Here is a 21,510-nt window from a genome sequence, read left to right on the forward strand (position 1 = left end):
AACAAAATTCTCATGTTGAACAATTCTCCTCTTTGGCGATCTTATCAGTACATCTACGGCACATATTCTGATAAGACACCGGACAGCGCAACTGATCAATCCTATTCCTAAACTTACATTGATTTATATAGGAAAATGATACATTTACCATAGAAAATGTCATAAATTACACATTTCTATTTATTCTATTTTACCATCCCTGATATTTCCTTAAAAAACAATTCAATACCTTTACGATGGTATATTTTTCTTCAAAATAAGTAAATATTTGGTTGCTTCTAAATTCGTTTGAAAAAAAAGTCTCTCAAATTCAATATACTCCCTATATATATTTGGCAGAATTACACGATAACCCTGTTTTTACTGATTATTTTGACTGAAATATTAAAGTTAAATTTCCATCCCTGATATATTTGGAAAGTTCCCGCCATGCACATTCTAGACATATATTTTATTATAAAATAAGTTATTTCTTTCTTGCTTCTAAATCAGTTTAAAAACAGAGTTTCAACGCTTTCTGTACATTGACAAAAACTTGCTAAGTTTTACGATAAGATAGAGCCGTATCGGAATAGGAATACATGATTTGTATATTATTTAACAGAGTTTAGCATGATTTTTAGGTGCGTTCCCTATGACAAATGTTCTTTTAAATTTTCGTGGCATTTTTCTTTGAAAATACTGAGATATCTTTTTTAAAAATTCGAAAATAAAAGTGAAAGCAGTTCTGTAGTTGCATTACAGTAATAACCAAAATAATAATACAATATATTTATTATGACTTATTTTGACAAAATGACTGGGTGTTTCAGTGAATTAGTTTATCTAAACTTTATTTAATTAATTTATTTATTAAATTTAAATTTAAAGTGTCATTTTGGTCAGGTAGCATCCTGTTTCTTGTATACATGTATATCATCGTGGCACGGGAGAGCGTATTGTAATGACAAAATATTGGCATTATAAATTTTATGGTCATATGCCTTAAATCAGTGTACGCAGAAATTAAATTATGTTAATTATATTCTAAAGGGACACGTACGTTGCCATCCGAATCACGGCATGTATGAATGAAATGTATAACATCGTGACACGTGCCGATGCATGACAAAAGTATTTGAATTTAAATGCGTGATTTATGTCAAAGTAGCAGATTGTATCAGTGAAATAGAATTAAAAGAAAATTGACAAAATATTGGCTATGATTTGTAGGTTTTTTTTATACGCACCTTGTAAAATGTTCCAATAATTAAATGGAATAACCAATTGTAAAAAAATCTCACAAAGAAAGAGTTGAAATGTTCCTACATTTTTCGAAATCTAAATGGCTATAATTTTTGACAATGTAGTACTAAACTTAAATGCCTTTCAAAGAATTAATATGAGATTACAAAAATGATAGCAGTTTTCTAGTGCGTGCCGTTTTACGCCAAAAAGATGTTTATCTCTTAATTAGATGTAATTAACAGTGGACAGATGCACATGTGTTTCATAATGAATGGAGAATCGACAACTAATAATTACCACCTGTGTTCATTTGGGCCAACATTTTAGGTTTTATTATTTTTTTCATGTTTTACCCTTTATTAAAAATAATAAGAAACAAGGAAAGAAAATAATTCTCAAATTAAACTATATAATATAATTACGTATTGTCCGTAAGTATTGACCTGGCACTCACGAATATTCCGCATGTTTTCGTAAATAAATGTTCGGTGTCCGAACCTAAACAACGATATAACTATTGAAATGCTAATTATATACCATCATGTATCATGCGGACAAAGCGTTTTGCCACTAACGCAGGGTAGTGTGTTCGAGTCATCTGTCTGACATTTTTTTATATATATATATTTTTTTTTCTGTAAAAGACGGAAAACGTGTCAACTTATCATGATTTATCAACGAAAAACTCTACTATGGTGACCATTCTTCTACGTACTTAAAACCGTTCTACAAAATGTCGTTTAAAATCTTCAGGACCGGGCAAATATTTATAAAATAATATAATTATCGATACAAATACAAGCACAAGGAATTATATTTTATATTTCATCGTAAAAAGCATTAAAAACAGCAAATTCTAATATGTGTCCATAACATAAAGTTTGTCAGTAATTAAGTTTTAAAGCAATTTGAAAAAGAAAATGAAAAACCCGACAGTGAAATGACCACGAAAGAACTTAAAAGAAGACTGAAATCACTAGAAATCACTACAAAAGTTACTCCGCAAAGCCACTGATGCTTATTGATAAGTGTGTGTTAAGATGGTGCAAAGATAAGGACTCTGAAAATAAGAGGAATGGTGTTGGAGATGATATATTATAACCAGATGTGCAGATATTGTATATAATGTTATCAAAGTTCATAAGTACTCTATGTTTTATCATAGCTGCATGCGTACATTTAAAACAGGGTATAGCCATTCATCCATGCATCATACACATGTATACTTTGATTTGTTTGAATACCAATACATGATATTATTAAAAGATGTGCAATGAAATTATTAAATAGATTTGGTAAACTTGATAGATCTATCCGCTTGTCATTCAGTCTGAAGAATACATCAATTATTAAAAAAAAATCTGATTTCTGATCTGATAATAAATACTATCACAAAACATATCACTATCTTGTATAGAAATGTTTTCCTCTCGTACAGTTTAAATAGTTTTGTTGGATTAAAATTTCAGATCAGAAATCTATAAATCTATAAAAGGAATACATTTCTAATGAAACACTTGCGTATTAGGAGCGAAAAAGTATCCATTGTTTCGCGCAAAGCACAGAAAATAAATTGCTAAAATATTTTGTTTAAAGAAAAACATCAGTCACAACATTCACATTCCGAATAAAGAATGCTATTCATTTATATAAATTTAATGTATATAGACAGTCAAGCATGTAAGAGATGATGTCTTGTTACTAGATCACTGTTTGAGATAAGAGTTATCAAAGCGCTAAGGGGAGAAAACGCTAACAGCGAAACTGACTTAATCGTAGTATTTGCATTCTTCCTTCCCCTGATAAGTGAGGAAAATTTCTCAGTATGTAAAAGCTAGTGCGAGAACGCTGAATGACGTCACCGGCGTGGCTTCCGTAAATTTTGCAAAGTATGATATTCGCTGTAAGAGGTATGATGACACTAAATGTAAACTACAGTTTAGAGCAAAGTTTCACTTTCTTGAGCGTTGAATATTTCTTTCTAAGCGGATATATAAAAGATAAATCCCCAATGCTAGGCGGTGCCTTAATTCATATTAGTTCAACAGTTACTTTGTTTTAACTGAACAGATTCGACAATTTCTGTCGAAAGATTTCAGTTAAGGTATTGGACCCGTAATAGAGTATCTCCTTTTTGAAGAGTATTCAATTCCTACAGTAAACCTACTTTGACTGCAATTTTCAGGGGGGCATAGGTTCAAACCCCACTGGGACCAAATTTTTTTTCTCCATATTTTCCTTTTTTCTAGTAAGTTTTTACTTCTTTCAAGACTTATTATGGATGTATTGTACAAAAGTGGAAAAATCCTCATTTTTATAAGCGATTTTTTACTGTTTAATGTGAATTTACCTCTGAATCAGGAGGGGTAGAGTTAGACATCTTTAAAAATACTGAGTTACGTGCGGTAAAAGTTCTCTATTTTGCCTTCATTTGTTAGATTACATGTTATGAAAGAAATGCAGGTAGGTTTTACTATTGCCCCAAGGTTATTTTTGAATGAAGTAAGCAAAATTCAAAACAGACCCACCGGCTTCGACCTTAATTTTTCAATGTTGGAGTTAGAATTCTGTCTCATTAAATCTGTTTACTTGAGGTACCCTAGACAAAAATGATTTTTAAAGTTTTATTTTGTGTTTTATAATTGTTTAACAATAGTTTGATGTTTCTTTTATCAAAATTAATGTTGTAATGAATTCTCTGCAAGCGTTTTAGATAGCGGCCATCACATTGAATTTTGTCTCTTCTTGAGCGTGAGGAAATACCATATATTATACAAAATTTACAAAAAACGGCACGGTGAAAGTTGTTCAAAATTTGCAACACAGTGTGAAACATGGTCAACTTTAAGAATATACCAAGCAAATGCCATTTCTAAAACATTACTGTTAGGGGTCCAATACCTTAAAGGGACATATAATCGAGGCTTGCATAACAAAATTTAGTTTGATTGTAGAGGTCTTGATAATGTTGGCTTTTAAACTAGGATTTAGACTAATCTGCTAATTCTACGGCGTTAGGATTTACATTCTAGTGCAAACTACAGTAAGCAAGTCTAATATGGCCTAATGCGCCCAAGTTTTGAAATCCTCTAAGACGAAAATAACTGTTCGTTTAGAATAAAAAATACAGTGTAATACGGTTCTGTTATTAATAAAAAAAACATATAGATATATTTACTATTGTTTGTATGCAGTATTCAACGATATGCATATGCATTGAATCATGTAAAAATATTTTTCGTTAAATTAAATAAATTCATTCTTTAACTGGCTAAAAATTATTGTAAGTGAACGAAAGAAGGATCTCCCAAATAAAAACAAGAGCACTGCAATGCAACACAAATGCAGAGAAATATACACACAAAACAAATTCTTATGACCTTGACCTTAAAGTGAGCTATCCGAAACATGTGCTCTGCTCATCGTTTCGATGAGGCGAATATTTGTGTCCGTTTTTTTTAAAATCCTTCAAGTGGATCAAGAGTTACATAGCGAAAGGGAAATTGCAATAACATAACACTACCCTTAGGGCGTATAAAAAGGAATCGAGATTTTATGGTGATACAAGTTGTGTGCAAGTTTGGTTAAAATCGAATCACAAATAAAGCTGCTATTGTGCAGACAATGTCAAAATAGATAGTTTTGGCCCTTTCAGGCGCCATAACCCATTATGGGATATGGCCGGTTCAAGAAAGGAACCGCGATCTTATGGTAACACAAGTTTTGTGCAAGTTTAATTAAATTCAAAAATAAATGAAGCTGCTATTGTGCAGACAAGGTCAAAATAACTAATTCTGACCCTCTGAAACTCATAATAGAATCTGGCCAGTTCAAGAAAAGGAACCAAGATCTTATGGTGATACAACTTGTGTGCAAGTTTGGTAAACATCAAATCATAAATAAAGCAGCTGTTGTGCAGACAAGGTCAAAATAGCTACTTTTTGCCCTTTCAAGTGCCATAACTGTGGAACCCATATTGGGATATGTCAGTTCAAGAAAGGAACCAAGATCTTATGGTAATACAAGTTGTGTGCAAGCTTGGTAAAAATCAAGTCATAAATAAAGCTGCTGTTGTGTAGACAAGGTCAAAATAGCTAATTCTGACCCTTTCAGGGACCATAACTCTGGAACCCATAATGGGATATGGCCAGTTTAAGAAAGGAACCAAGATCAGTTGAGTGCAAGTTTGGTAAAAATAAAATCATAAATGAAACCACTATCGTACAGACAAGAAATTGTGGACGGACATACTGACGAACGGCGATAACAAAAGATCCTGTCACTACGTGACAGGTGAGCTAATAAAAAGAAACAAGAGGGTAATGAAGGCCCTGTATCGCTCACCTGACCTATTGACCTAAAGATCATCAAGATAGTTTCATTAATATTAAGATATGGTCATAAATGTAGCCTCTCAAGTGTTAACTAACTTTTCCTTTGATTTGACCTGGTGACCTAGTTTTTGACCCCTAAAATGTTAAAAAGCTTTTCCTTTGATTTGACCCAGTGACCTTGTTTTTGATGACCGAGACTCGAACTTGACCTGAGGATCATCAAGATTAACATTCTGACTACGTTTCATTAAGATATGTCATAAATGTGGCCGCTAGAGTGTTCACTGGCTTTTCCTTTTATTTGACCTGGTGACCTAGTTTTTGACTCCGTATGACCCAGATTCCAACCTAACCTAAAGATCATTAAAATTAACATTCTGACTAAGTTTCATGACGATACAATCATAAATGTGGCCTCTAGAGTGTTAACAAGTTTTCCTTTGATTTGACCCTGTGACCGAATTTTTATCCCTACATGACCCAGATTCGAACTTGACCTAAAGATCGTCAATATTAACATTCTGACTATGTTTCATGAAGATACAGTCATAAATGTGGCCTCTAGAATGTTAATAAGCGTTTCCTTTGATTTGACCCAATGACCTAGTTTTTGACCCGACCTGACCCAGATTTAATCATTACCTATAGATCATCAAGATTAACATTCTGACCAAGTTTCATTAAGATATGATCATAAATGTGGCCTCTAGAGTGTAAACTAGCTTTTCCTTTGATTTGATCTGTTATCCTAGTTTTTGACCCTACATGACCCAGATTCAAACTGGGCCTTCAGATCACCATGAGTAGCATTCTGACAAAGTTTCATGAAGATACGGTCATAAATGTGGCCTCTACAGTGTTAACAAGCTTTTTCTTTTATCTGACCTGGTGACCTAGTTTTTAACCCCAGATGACCCTATATCGAACTTGTCCAAGATTTTACTGAGGGTAACATTCTGACAAAGTTTCATTAAGACTGGGTCAAAATTGTGACATCTAGAGTGTTAACAAGCTTTTCCTCTGATTTGACCTGATGGCCTAGTTTTTGACCCCAGATACCCCAATATCGATCTTATCCAAGATTTTACTAAAGGTAACATTCTGACGAAGTTTCATTAAGACTGGGTCAAAATTGTGACCTCTAGAGTGTTAACAAGCTTTTCCTTTTATTTGACCTGATGGCCTAGTTTTTGATCCCAGATGACCCAATATAGAACACATCCAAGATTTTATTAAGGGTAACATTCTGACAAAGTTTCATTACGATTGGGCCAAAATTGTGATCTGTAGAGTGTTAAGCTTTTCCTTTGATTTGACCTGGTGACCAAGTTTTTGATCCCAGATGACCCAATATCGAACTCGTCCAAGATTTTATTGAGGGTAACATTCTGACCAAGTTTCATTAAGAGTGGCTCGAAATTGTGATCTCTAGAGTGTCAAATTGTTGCCGCCGCCGCCGTCGACAACGACGACGGACACAGGGTGATCATAATAGCTCACCTTTGAGCACTTTGTGCTCAGGTGAGCTAAAAAATGATATATTTTTCACTTCCAGCCGACGTCCGTTCAACTGGAATTTTCTTCCAAGCTTTTCTAAAGCTTCTTGGAAGCTATTCTCTTGGGCCCAAATGAACGGGGCAGCTGACAAACTAGCTTGTCAGGTGAGGTTCTCGCAAACTGAATGGTTAGATGCAAATATGCCAGCTTTCACCAGGGCCAAGTTCGGACTTAGCGTGGACGGTAGCATGTATTTCCACTACCGTCCATGAACAGGCGCAATCAAACGAGCCTGCAACATTTTCGTTTTTGTCGTGTAGAGCAACCTGTGAAGTTTCCACTTTTTCTATTTTATTATCACAGCAGCGTTGTTTGTGCCGTGTGGCGGCCGTAAAAAGTCTCCCGGTACATTCAATCAGGGCTGTTACATTTCGACCTTCTCAGATCGTTCTTTATTTATTTTATTTTGTTGGGTTTAACGTCGCACCGACACAATTTTAGGTCATATGGCGACTTTCCAGCTTTAATGGTGGAGGAAGACCCCAGGTGCCCCTCCGTGCATAATTTCATCACGAGCGGGCACCTGCGTAGAACCACCGACCTTCCGTAAGCCAGCTGGATGGCTTCCTCACGTGAAGAATTCTACCTCAGATCGTTCAGCACGACTTTTATGTCGTGTTATTAGTACTGTTTTACATGACAATTTCGGCCTGGGTGGTTCCAATACTCCCGCTTTCATAGCCTTGGGTATTGTATAATCACCCCTTGGATATGGTGCCTGCTTTTTTTTCTTGTCTTTTGACAGTTCCTGCGATACACAGGCTGCATAACATAAGATCCCCTTCCAAAATTCCAGTTTGTTTAGTTCTGCCCATTGTTTTCTCGTTTGGGGCAAACCCATTATTTTCTCTGGGACCAAACGCCGTTCTTCATGGAATTACACACCTCAACGCGTGTATCATTGAAGGTTCCATGTTCACCGCCGTTTGAATACAACTGCGAATGTCTCTAAATTGCTTTTTGTACTTTTAGCATATGTAAATGTTGAGTTCTGCTCAACCCGGGGCTAGAGGGCGTGGACGGTAGCATGTGCATTTCCACTACCGTCCATGAACAGGCTCAATCAAACCAAGTCTGCAACATTTTCGTTTTTTTGTCGTGTTGAGCGACCTGTTAAGTTTCCACTTTTTTCTATTTAAGTGTACAACTTTTGCAGTGGTAGCTTTTGAACATTTTAAATGAAATTCAGAAACTATGAAATGCTTGGGTCTACAGTCCTCGGATTGGCGGAAGTTGAACATATCTTGAAGTCTTGACGACGACTTATTTTTTTGAGATAATAATTAATTAGGTCGTGGTTACAGCTACCTGGACCAGAAGACTATAACCCAAGAAAGCTTGGGCCTAGGATCTCTTTAACTTGATAAGAAGACTGGCTATCGAAAACAGAATTATGACCCCTAATAGGTCACGCAGTTCAGGGAAACTGTTTTTCGTATACATATAACCCTGATATTTATCTGTAAACTCGCTGCGCAATTACTATTTATAGAATACAAATCATCATTTGGAAATGTTGGGATTTTTTTCTATAAATAGAATACAGTCACAACTACTCAATATAGCGATCTAAAATAAGAACAAGCAAATTCGATGACAGAGAAATATATATATACAAGAGTTATCTACCATCCGCGCTCTTTTGGCAAAATTTAACCCAAGGACAATTCCTTGAAGTGACCGATTTTGAGTTTTATTGTAATATTCCGACAGCCCAGGCGCATTGCTCTTGTGTCAATTTCACAATGATATGCGTTTTTCTAGTAGGACTTTCGTCAGTAATGCCAAAAATGTTCTGACACTAATAAGTGCATATTGGTGCGCATGCCCTGCACGTGCAAAATATGCAATATTGGTTAAAACGCCTGATGCGATTATGCTGGCCGTGAGTCGACAATATGATAGCCGTGCGCCGGGTCCATGTAAGTGACTGTTTTCGGGGAAGTGTAATATAATCTGAAGAAGCCCCGAGTACAATGCAAACAGTGAAAATTGCAGACTCGGTTTGATTGAGCCTGTTCATGAGCAGTAATGGAAAATGCAACACTGCCCACGCCCACTAGCACCGGCTTAAGCAATATTCAAGCTTCAAATCTAAATGAGTTGAAATCAATGTTCCCGAAGGACCAGAAAATATAACACTGAGATAAAGTCGGGGCGACTTTTTACGGCCGCCACACAGCACTTAACACCCGCTGTTGTGAAGTAAAGATAATCTGAAAAGCAGAGCCCTCGGTAGCACCTGATTTCATGGTCATAATCACATCAAACTAGCAGTGCAGTTAGTAGAAATATTGCAAATCATGATAGAATATTTTTTGGTTTGCTTCATAAAAGTATATATTAAAAGCTAGATAATAGTCGATGTTATTTTTGAAGAGCCCTCGTATTACTAAAATCAAATCACCTGTGCTGAATTATCGTTGGTGAAAGTAAACAAAAATGACTTTGAGGGAAAAATAAATGTAAGCCCATGTATGTGACACTTAAAAGCATACCATTTGAAACTTGTACCAGTATTAATACTAAGATGCAAGTTACATAAAATGATCTATCTGTATGAAACAAGTTCTTCTTTTTGAGAATCAGAGTGTGGAAAACAGAATTCTTTTTCATGAATCATGAACCCTTTCTTAGTTTGTAAGAAAGTTTAATTTTAAGTTTAAATTAAAAACAATATCAGCATGTGAGCCATCTCAGTGAGGCCAATGGTAATATTGCGAGTTTGATCTCAGTGGTGAAGTTGCATGTCATTTGTTCAGTTAATTGCTTCTCGATACTTACTGTAACCTAAATAGTGCTCATGATGCATACAGTAACTGCAAAAAGATATTATCTGGTCACTGTGCATTAGACATTTGACTTTGAACTCAACTGTGAAATTTCCACTTTTTTTTCTATTTCATAATTATGGGTCAAATAATAGTCATAATTGACCTCCATATCAAATGTGATCTTAAGCCAAAGCTTTCTCTAGCTATTTGGCAAAAACGTTCTACAGTTCTGGGTCAATGAGACTTTGACCTTCTGACATCAAAATCAATAGAGGTCATCTGCTGGTCAAGATCAACCTCCCTATTAATTAAGTTCCATGATCCTAGACCCAAGCATTCTCAACTAATTGTCCGGAAACGGTTTAACTGTTCAGGGTCACTGTGAACTTGACCTTTGACCTACTGACCTCAAAATCAATAGTGGTCATCTGCTGGTCAAGATCAACCTCCCTATTAAGTTCCGTGATCCTAGGCCCAAGCGTTCTTAAGGAATTGTCCGGAAACGGTTTAACTGTTCTGGGTAACTGTGACCTTGACTTATCACCTATTGACCTCAAAATCTATAGGGGTATCTGCTTAGAACCAAGCATTCTTGAACTATCATTCAGAAACTGATTGGTCTTAGGACTGACTGACCAATTGACCGATGGACCGATATCTGCAAAACAATATAAAACAATTTACCCCCCTTCTTCGAAGGAGGGCATAATTAGTGATGCAAAAGATTTAATCTCTAAAATTCAATATGAATTCATCAAAATCCTTCTTCAACTTTTGTTATTTTCTGTTGATGATTGTTACATAACTACAATCCATTCATATCAATATATATATATATATATACTCATTTTTATCTACATTTTTTCAAAGTTTTTAAAATTTCATTTTTTTTTTTTGAAAAGGACAGAAAGAATTGTTGGTGGGTCTGAGTAATGAAAAATCAATGAACTCTGGCCTCATGTGTAATTAAATTTGCCAATGAAATCTCTATACCGTACATGTTTATTACTTATAATGGAGAGTGACATAGTGATACCTGTAATTCAGGAATGTGCATGCTGCTATTACATTTTCATTGAATAATAATGTTATTGCATTCTATCAACTGCTCAATAGCAATACCTTGTTTACAGGCAGTGAGTGTATTGTTTGTTCAATGGCCACATCTCCCAGGAAAAAATCCAAATTAAAATTTTCTGCTAATAGGTATTAACATTTTTCTAAAAGTCACCTGCGAAAAAATTTAGAAAAGATTTGGAAAAAATCACATTGTTCAAATGACTCAATTTTCAGAAATAAGAGGGCCATCATGGCCCTATATAGCTCACCAGTTAATCTCGCATACTGACCTAGTTTTTCATTTCACATGACCCATATTGAAACCCGACTTACAGATCATCAAGACAAACATTCTGACCAAGTTTCATAAGTATTGGGCCACAACTGTGGCCTCTAGATTGTTAACAAGTTTTTCCTCTGATTTGACCAAGTGACCTAGTATCTGACTTCACATGACCCTGATTCAAACTTAACCTGGAGCTCATCAAGACAAATATTCTGACCAATTCTCATGAGTTTTAAACAGTGGTTTCTGGAGTGTCAACAAGATTTTCCTTTGATCTGGCCTACTGACCTAGTTTTGACTCCACCAGACCTAGAGATCATCTATACAAACATTCCAAGTTTCAAAAAGATTTTCCTTTGATCTGACCAGGCGACGTAGTTTTTGACCCTGCATGACCCAGATTCAAAGAGACCTAGAGGTCATCAAGACAAACATTCTGATCAATTCTCATGAGTTTCAAACTTAAACTGTGGACTCTAAAGTGTTAACAAGATTTTCATTTGTGGCCTCTAGCATTAATAAGGCAAATGTTGATGGATGACAGACACCAGACGCTGGACAAAGAACGGTCACAATAGCTCACCTTGAGCACTTCCTGCTATGGTGAGCTAAAAAATCATATTACTGTTTTGAAAAGGGATCCCGGATATGAAGCATTCATAAAATTATAGAATTTTAAAGCCTCCCTGTGGCTTGTACACTCCAGTTTCCCATTTAACTTTTGATAACTTTATTGTGTTTTGGTTTAAAACACTTATCTTACAAGAGAACAATTTTAAGTATCAAAAATCAGACATACCCCCATATCTTTCTGAAGAATGCTCAGTCCGCAACTTGGGCATTGCACCTTTTTGAATTCACAAAAATGATAATGCTCCTGAAATTGAGGAAAATACCAGTTAATACAAACTTTAATCAAATCAGAGATATTAAAAATCAAAGTTCAAACTGTCTACAATGATCATTGAGCGGGAACAGACTGGAAGTTTTTCAATGTCAAGCATCAAAACTTGTTAAAACTGAATTGTACATATAAGGTACATAGTTAGCTTTAATAAATAATGTCTGTTAATACATATATACAAATCAAATTACAAGAATAGTCTATCATAATTATCTGTAATGACAACTTTCAATTTTGACATGCTTTTGTAACCGTACAATTTTCTCTTTGAAATGTTCCAACCTTCATTGTAATTTATCCAACAAAAGTATGGCAAGTGAATATATCATTTCCAATATCTGGGTCATTTAAGCATAATGTTGTGTAATTAAGGAACCGGACCTGCAATGACAACTGTGTGAATAAGTATTCAAAGTGTACGATTTCAACATCCTTCAGTCATAGCATAAATTGCTTCTTTTATACAAATATTGCAGACTTAGACCGAGAATAGATCCACTACCATACCAAAACATTTTTTTTTAACAAACAAAGTCCTTTATGAAGATAACATTGATGAAACATAGCAGGACAATTACAGGCTTAGTATAATACAGAGGATTTTTTTGTGATCTTTAATAGAGGTGCGCGGTATTACCGGTAACCGTGGTATCATCTTCCTGTGGTACGATACCGTGGTACCATCGGGGAATACCGGTATTTTATCAACATTATCCTTGCTTCTGTTTATTTTTGATTTACATTGTCTATGTAGCCTTCCGTAACAGCAATTGACACCATGCATGATTTTCCTATTTATATCTCTGGAATTCTCATGCTACTATTATTAGTTTCCAAAAATAACCACCCAATGGTGCAATTGAACATGTATGACCGACCGCGTGATCCCCAATCAAAACCTTCGAAAACCTCCAGATTATTCTGTATAGATGAATGACGTCATGGGCGCACTTGCTTTTAGTTTGAGTCTGGTAAATTCGGCGAGTCCCGGCTTCTTGTTTAAATGATGATAGTTTAAAATATCCCAGTATGTATTTGCATGTATTAAAAAAGAAATAAATAGTATGGAAATGTTGAGTCTAAATTGATTATTTTTTGCTTGAAAACAATCTGATGAAGCCTTCATAAACGTTACTGGTTTATCAAATGGGTGCACGAATCGAACTTCAAACAAGCGCAACCTATATACATGTGACCCAGTGCTTCCCTAGAGACAATATGGCGTCTTCCGACGAATACACGCTAGTAAAAAATACGAAGGGTCATTAATCTAACTAGTCATTAGTCAAGTAAATATTCCAGATTTTTTTTTTTTCTTTAATTCTAGTCAAGTAACTAGTCTTTGTTGTTGCTCATAATAAATAAAGTATTTCTGCGAGTTTTTCCATATTTTTATGACCACTACCATAGCTGTAAGTCTTTCGATAAATATGGTGGTATACCATGGTATATACTGCGGTAATTAGGAAAAAACCGTGGTATACCGTGGTATTTTTTTCAAGGCGGTACCCAGCCCTAATCTTTAATGCACACTTCTGTTCTACTGCTTTTGCTAGTTCTTAATTACACTGACTTGGTCAAGCTAAATAAAGAGTCATTTTTACAAGGAATTCATTCCAGGCCTAAAGTAGAGTCTCACTATTTCACACTGAGCTCATGCAGGACCATACTTTTTTCTGTGACAGACAGGTAATAGGTATATCTATCACTGGCATGATCAAAGCTGTCGGTTATTCCTGCAATCAGAGGTTCTTTTTAAATACAAGAAGAGTAAAATCACTTGAACATGTTTAAAATAAAGAAACCTTTCTTTTAGAAGTATTTCAAAAGTCAAATTCAAAGCTTATCAATATTGAAATGCAGATAGGTATGAGAATAATTGAAACAATACCTCATACTGTCTGAAACTCCCACTCCATTTGCAATTAGCATTTGCACAATCAACCTTAAGCTTTGACATCTCTCTCTTGATAGCATTGTCTGGAAATATCTGTAAAAAGGTTCAAAGACAATTATATTTCAGGCAAATCTAAGGTTTTACCTATGAAATAGAAACAACCAAAAGGACAAAATTTTGCTAGAAATTATTTATTCACTGGGGAATATTTATATAATTATGTTGCTCTTCTATTGATAGGAAAGTAAATATGGTGTTACTTTTATCCGTAATACAATATGCAATTTTCTTTTTCATATGAAGAAATATCAAAGAATTCTTGGCCGCACATTAAACAAGGAATTAAAAATTAATCTACCTGATCTGGCGAGATAATACTTGCATCTCCTGATTCAACATCCTCTTTTTCACACTGAGTACATTTTATCTGTTCACCAGAACTTAAAACACAAATTTCATAAAGTATAAACATGTTATAAATTTAAAATTCTAACATGTCATTCACTGACAAGAACTATATATTAATTTATCTGGTAACTTAAACATGTATACTTACTTCAATAATTATATTGAATATAACTATTATAAAATGTAGAACTTTCATTCTAATGTAATGTATGTACAAGTTAATGAATTTCAGGGTCTGTATTAAGGCTATCTCAAAATACAGTTCACCGTTATAAAATCTATTTCAGAATGTCCGCTATTTTTCCACTAATGTATATTATTTATCTACTGCAAATCACTGGTGCTGCTAAAGTCAAATCTTTGAGAAGCATCTACTCTCTATTTTCATAGACTGGTAACTATCAACATCATTTTGTAGTGACAACCTGATGAAGGTTAGATTAAAAGCTTCTTTAAAACCGACTTTACAGCACCTTGTATTTACCTTTCTGGTGTAAAGACCTGTGATATTCTGTACCACTTATTCTTTCTAACATATTTATTAAGTCAATCGTTTTTCCTTATAATTTAAATTAAAAGCACAGCTAAATTACTATCTTACACTGTAGAAACAAAGCATAGTCTTAAAGTACATCAAGTGCTCAAATGCATACTGCTACACAAGGAGATAATAACAAGAGCTGTCTACTATTCAAATGCTTTTATAATAGTACTGTTACAACTGTGTAACAGTAAGGGTCAAAATGATAAAACCTGTTGTAATTTACAAGTATTTACAATGGCAAAAGTTCCATGCAGTATTTACATATGAAGTACAAAAGGGGCATAGTTCTGTTAAATACAAGCCCAAGATATGTGATCTTATACACTGACCCTTAACATTATAAGCTTTGCAGTCTCGATCCAATAGTCCCTAATACTTTAATTTTAAGTTGCATGCAAAACCTCAGTAGGAACTAAGTAGACAAGGGGTAAAATTCTGTTAAAATATAGTCAGAATTATTGGACCTGGCCCAATATGCAATGACTGCAAGACATGTGTGAAGTTTCAATACAATAGCCCCCAAGTACTTACAAAGGCAGAAAATTGTACTCTGTATTAATCTCTTTGTTTTACATTTTTTACACTCTTTTTCTGTGTAATCAGTCAATTCTATATTTTTGATATACAGTCTAAACACCTCTTAAGCAGCCAGCCAGGGGAAACAGACAATTTGGCCGCGCAAGCGGGGTGACCGCTGATCAGAGGGGCAGCCAGAATATTTATATTGATCTATTTCAGACTTCTGACTTGTGTTCAATCCTATTTCAGACTTCCGACGAGTGTTCATTCATAACTTAAGGCCAGTTTCTTTTTCGTTTTACTCGTATCATTTTACCAGGATACACTGACTGATACTAATTAAAGACTGAGATCAAACTGTGAATAACAAAACAGATGACCCATTTTTAAACTTAGCCTAGATTCCATTAAAATGATTAAGATAATGTTGACAACAACAGACGCCTGACATCAAGCGATCACAATAACTCACCTGAGCAACAATGCTCAGGTGAGCTAAAAACATGACTGCTCATATGCCTTAAACAATTTACCTTATATTAGCTTCCATACATGATTTGCAAAATCTGTGGCCACAAAATGATTGCACTGGTTCTCGCAAAATAGCATTGCAAAAATTACAAAGGTATTTTAAGTCAAAAGTCCCATTTCTGAAGATTTCTTTTGGATAGCCTCCTTCCATCAAATATACTGCCTGGTTTGAAGCAGCCATTCTAATTCACTAAAGTACAAGTATCTCATACACACAATTTAAATCAGCTTGTTTTTTTATAAATACATAGTCTGATCAGCATCCAAAATCAGGTGTAGATATTAAATAACTTTCTTGAAAAGATACACAACCACTGCCAGACACTGGAACTTTCTGTAAGGAGAAAATTGAAATGTCACAAAGAATTAGAGATTTATAGGTGGTAAAATTTTACTTTGTGTGGATTTATTATTATTCAAGCTTCAGTCATAGAAACAAAATATTATTTCTAGTTGTATCCCTATTTGAATTGTATTATTTCATTTAAAAGTCTTGTAAATTATCCCCCTTTAGAATTAAAGATTATCTCAATATTTACATTTCATTTGGATACATAACTGGATATTTCAACAATCTGATTCAAAAGGAGCTTTACAACTGCTTGTGGCTTCAGCATTAATTTATTTCCAACCTATCAAGATAGGCAAGGCAAAAGGGAGATAATGTAACGATTACTGAATGCATAAAGGGAAGTAATTTCATTAATATGCAAATTTGTAAACCTGTCAATTGTCATTGGAGTAAAATGACAGTATATAAGCGCAATAAATCACCTTTGGTGATGAGTTAGCTTTTCACCGATAGAATTTGTGTGGCACTAAAACGTTACAAATGGTGGCAGCGGTGGGATGAAGTCAACTGCCAGACTGGAGTTGCCTTACCCATGCATTTCCTAGGCCAAATCTCGGGACGAGATTTCTCGGAGGGAAAAGTAATGTAACGATTACTGAATATCGTTACTGAATGCATAAAGGGAAGTAATTTCATTAATATGCAAATTTGTAAACTTGTCAATTGTCATTGGAGTAAAATGACAGTATATAAGCGCAATAAATCACCTTTGGTGATGAACTAGCTTTTCACCGATGGGATTTGTGTGGCACTAAAATGTTACAGTAATAATAGTTACCTTACTTGCACTTCTACTTGGTTTATATGCTAAAGATTTAACTGTTAATGCAAATCTTTGACAAATCTAATGAGATTGATAATATTCACTTCATTTCTTATAGGCAAAGTCAAATCAATATCTAGGCTCAACTGATTCTATCTTGGTAAGGCAACCAGGGTAGAAAATCTAACTTTTAAAAAATTATCTGAAGTTAAAGTCTAACATATATATCAAGCACTCAATGGCTAACTGCAATAAAGTGATCAGAGGTAAAAGTTTTGAACAAATCCACTACATGACCAAAATTAGATTGACCGCCTTAAAAATATCCTTACATACCACAAAGTGACAACAACAGCTGTCAGATGACAACACAGGGGGAGGTGGGGGTGTCTAGTTGTAACAAGGTTAACTGTCAGTCCAGAGGTCTTTGGTTCGAATCCTGGTCCAGGAAATGGAAATTACTGAGATGTTCTTCAATGTCTCCCAACTAACAAAGACTAGACTGGAATCAGCTTTGCGTGTATCGGTGCTAAACACCATGCACGTTTAATAAGCAACCAGACTATTCGTAAACAGCTAGGCTAAGTTAGCCATACAGGTCTGTCTCTCTCTTACTCTGTTATGGGGTCTTTACCTCACTCTGTCCCTCTTGTTAAATCGCTCTGTGTCTGTACTAGTAGAGGATGAGTAGTAAAATTTTATGTGATATAAAAGGGGCGTAACTTTACAGACTGTAAGTCGGAGATATGGAATTTGGCTCAGAATGGTCATTTCATAAATGCTAAAGACCTATGAAGAGTTTGAAAGCATTCAGTACAACTGGGCCTAAGAAAACTGCATACAATAGTGAATACAAAACTTTCACCAAAATCAAATGAAAAAGGAACATAGTTTTGCTAAAATGTAAGATAGATATATGAAACTTGCAATGTGGTTTCTAAGATGTATGTTGAATTTAAAAACATTTGGTCATACACTTTCTGTGAAATATGTTTACCTGCAAAACAGTCACAAAATTTCTAAGTCAAAAAGGTGCATAATTTTGATTAAATAAAAGATTGAGTTACAAATGTAACATACAGTTTTTGACAACCTTGAAAGTGAAAGTAAAGCATTTGACAAGACTATCACAATAACTGTAACACAAAGGAGTCCACCCTTTTGGCATTAAGGTAAATTAAATCATTCTTAATTCAAATGACCACACACAGTTGTAGAAGACGGCTGCACTTCAGATACTCTACCTGTCCTATCTGAGGTTCAGAAAGGTCCTTGTCTTTTCCTCCACAAAAAGCAAAGTAAAACTGTTTGCAGATACGTTTAACACTACAGTACATTGTATATCTAAAAGTCAAATCCTAATAAGACACTCAAACTTTACAAAATGATCAGCAAACTCTTAAACAGCGGAAACCAGTCCATATAATTCAACTCTGATAAGTGTGAGATGTTGCAAATAACTAGGAACACATTTCTATGTCCAAAAGAAACAACATTTCACTCTTTTATAATGAATATGGTCTGTAAATTCAAGATTTTTAGCCATCAAGTAGAACACTAAAGTATGCAAGTAAGTTTGTCTCTAAATGTGTGACTACCGTACATTTATTTTAAAATCAGTTCATATATATCGTGTTTTTGTGTAAATGTAAGGAATTTGACTTGAGTCCTAAAATATAATGTCAGCTATTTCATACTTTTGTCTGATCTTTACTGAATTACTCATGTGAAATTTGAGGCCATTCTTAGACCAAAGAAACTGGAAAAGTACATTTAAAATTCTGTGAAAAGATATTGAAAATGAAAACAAATACATCTACCCAACTATATTAAGGTTTAGGAGTATATCACCAAAACACTGAAATATTTTATAAACGAACAACATCGTTACCAATATTTTACCTGACCATTACATGTTCTGCCGTATTGTCCAGTACCGAAAATATTCTGAAAAAGTTGTCCCCCTTTGAAAATGAATGCCATTTGTAAAGAAATAAAAATAAACAATTGCTGAAAACTGTGTTCCACCTAGTTATGTGAAATTTCAACACTCGCATGCTATTGCAAATGAATCAAAACAAACATGTGTAACAGTTCCTTGAAAATGGTGAGTTTTTAAAAGCGCTTGACTGTCTGGAAGTGGGGCCTATTTAGACAGTCCTTTTTCGGAATTCAGTGCTTATATCAGTATACTGACACTTGTTTTGTAGAGTAATATACACGCTATCATTACAAAAACAACAAAACAAGTGTCAGTATACTAATATAAACATTGAATTCCGAAAAAAAGGACTGCCTAAAGGGGCTCCACTTCCGGGCAGTCAAACGCCTTCAAAAACTCACCATTTTCAAAAGAACTGTTACACATGTTTGTTTTGATTCATTTGCAATAGCATGCGAGTGTTGAAATTTCACGTAACTAAGTGGAACACAGTTTTCAGCAATTGTTTATTTTTATTTCTTTACAAATGGCATTCATTTTCAAAGGGGGACAACTTTTTCAGAATATTTTCAGTACGGGACAGTACGGCAGAACATGTAATGGTTAAGTAAAATATTGGTAACGACGTTATTCGTTTATAAAATATTTCTGTGTTTTGGTGATATACTCCTAAACCTTAAAATGTGTTTTTACATGATACTGTTATATGTTAGTCTCTCCTAATTCTAGAATGGCTATATGCATATGTACTTATGGTCAACATTTCACACTTAACTGAGCAGGTAATGGATACAAGGGTACTGTCAAAGGAATCTGATTACCAGTAGGGCACTGTCATTTTGGAAACATGCATATTCATTACAAACGCCCTCAATGCCAATGTGTGTTCCTGCACCTCTAAGACAATCTATTGTGAAATGCAAATTATTAACAAAGAGGTTGACAAGGGACAATAATTTGTATAGAGTATTGTAACGTTTTAGTGCCATGTACTGGCATCCACACGGACAGACACACACAAGATTTGGCCTAGGAAATGCATGGGTAAGGCAGTTGACTTCATCCCACCGCTGCCACCATTTGTAACGTTTTAGTGCCATGTACTGGCATCCACACGGACAGACACACACAAATCCTGTCGGTGAAAAGCTAGCTAATCACCAAAGGTGATTTATTGCAACGATATACTGTCATTTTACTCCAATGACAATTGACAGGTTTACAAATTTGCATATTAATGGAATTACTTCCCTTTATGCATTCAGTAATCGTTACAGTATTAACACCTGCATTGAATATTTGATAAAGTGGAATAGAGATTAATGTAATGAATATGCTTGATCTAAAAATAGACTCCTGCCAAATGATCACATAATGAAATAAGAGTGCAAGAATGTCACAATATACGCCCGTCAGAGCAAATTTCTTTACTCTAGCACCTGTATTTGCAAATGGAATTTTAATTTTGTGGTTGTTTAGTAATAACTAAGTGTTTTGTTTTTCTAAGTCCACAAAAAAACTCCTTACCAGGTAGAGATACCTTAAAATACACCTAAAATTGGAAAGTAACATCTATGTTGTACCACAGAAAAGTGGTCTTGGTTTTTCCCTACGGTCAATTATAAAAAAGTTACAATATAAGTTATTTATAGTAACAACTAAGGGAAGTTAATCTTAAAAAAAAAAAAAAAAAAAAAAAATCAAAAAAAAAATTGTAAGTCCTCACAAAAATCTTTACCAGGTAGAGACTGGTCAAAATACACCTCAAAATTGGATGTAGCATGCATGTTGTACTACAGAAAAGTGGTCTCGATTTTTCCCTACGACTAGTAATGAAAAAGTTACAATATAAGCTATTTATAGTAACAACAAAGGGAAGTAATTCGAAAGAAGGGAACTGCGCATGACACTTCGTCTCATGATGGTGTATAATTGTGTCAAGTTACATCAAAATCCCTCCATGCATGAAGAAGAAATGCTTCGGACAAAGTCATTCTTGTATCTGACCTTTGGCCTCTAAGTGTGACCTTGACCTTAGACCTAGGGACCTGGTTCTTGCGCAGGACACTACGTCTCGTGGTGGTGAACATTTGTGCCAAGTTATATCAAAATCCCTCTATGCATGAAGAAGAAATGCTCCGGACAAGGTTTTCATTCTTGTATCCTTTGACCTCTAAGTGTGACCTTGACCTTAGACCTAGAGACCTGGTTCTTGCGCATGACACTCCGCCTCATGGTGGTGAACATTTGTGCCAAGTTATATCAAAATCCCTCTATGCATGAAGAAGAAATGCTCCGGACAAAGTTTTCATTCTTGTATCCTTTGACCTCTAAGTGTGACCTTGACCTTAGACCTAGGGACCTGGTTCTTGCGCAAGACACTCCTTCTCATGATGATGAACAATTGTGCCAA

At 34.9% G+C, this 21,510-nt stretch overlaps 1 protein-coding gene across 3 annotated transcripts in view; it reads right to left on the bottom strand.

Annotated features, from left to right (window-relative positions):
• The window catches only part of LOC128548878 (TNF receptor-associated factor 2-like), a 51,099-nt gene that overhangs the window by 19,368 nt on the left and 10,221 nt on the right, over nucleotides 1-21,510 (bottom strand). For all 3 annotated transcript variants that reach the window (XM_053524402.1, XM_053524400.1, XM_053524401.1), the window contains exons 2-5: nucleotides 16,043-16,374; nucleotides 14,397-14,478; nucleotides 14,033-14,131; nucleotides 12,037-12,114 (exon numbers count right to left, since the gene is read on the bottom strand). In XM_053524402.1, coding sequence (XP_053380377.1) covers nucleotides 12,037-12,114; nucleotides 14,033-14,131; nucleotides 14,397-14,478; nucleotides 16,043-16,221 — 438 coding nt within the window. In that variant the 5' untranslated portion in view covers nucleotides 16,222-16,374. The remainder of the gene's footprint in view (nucleotides 1-12,036; nucleotides 12,115-14,032; nucleotides 14,132-14,396; nucleotides 14,479-16,042; nucleotides 16,375-21,510) is intronic.

The sequence above is a fragment of the Mercenaria mercenaria genome, chromosome 15 (assembly GCF_021730395.1).
Source record: "Mercenaria mercenaria strain notata chromosome 15, MADL_Memer_1, whole genome shotgun sequence".
Lineage (NCBI taxonomy): Eukaryota > Metazoa > Mollusca > Bivalvia > Venerida > Veneridae > Mercenaria > Mercenaria mercenaria.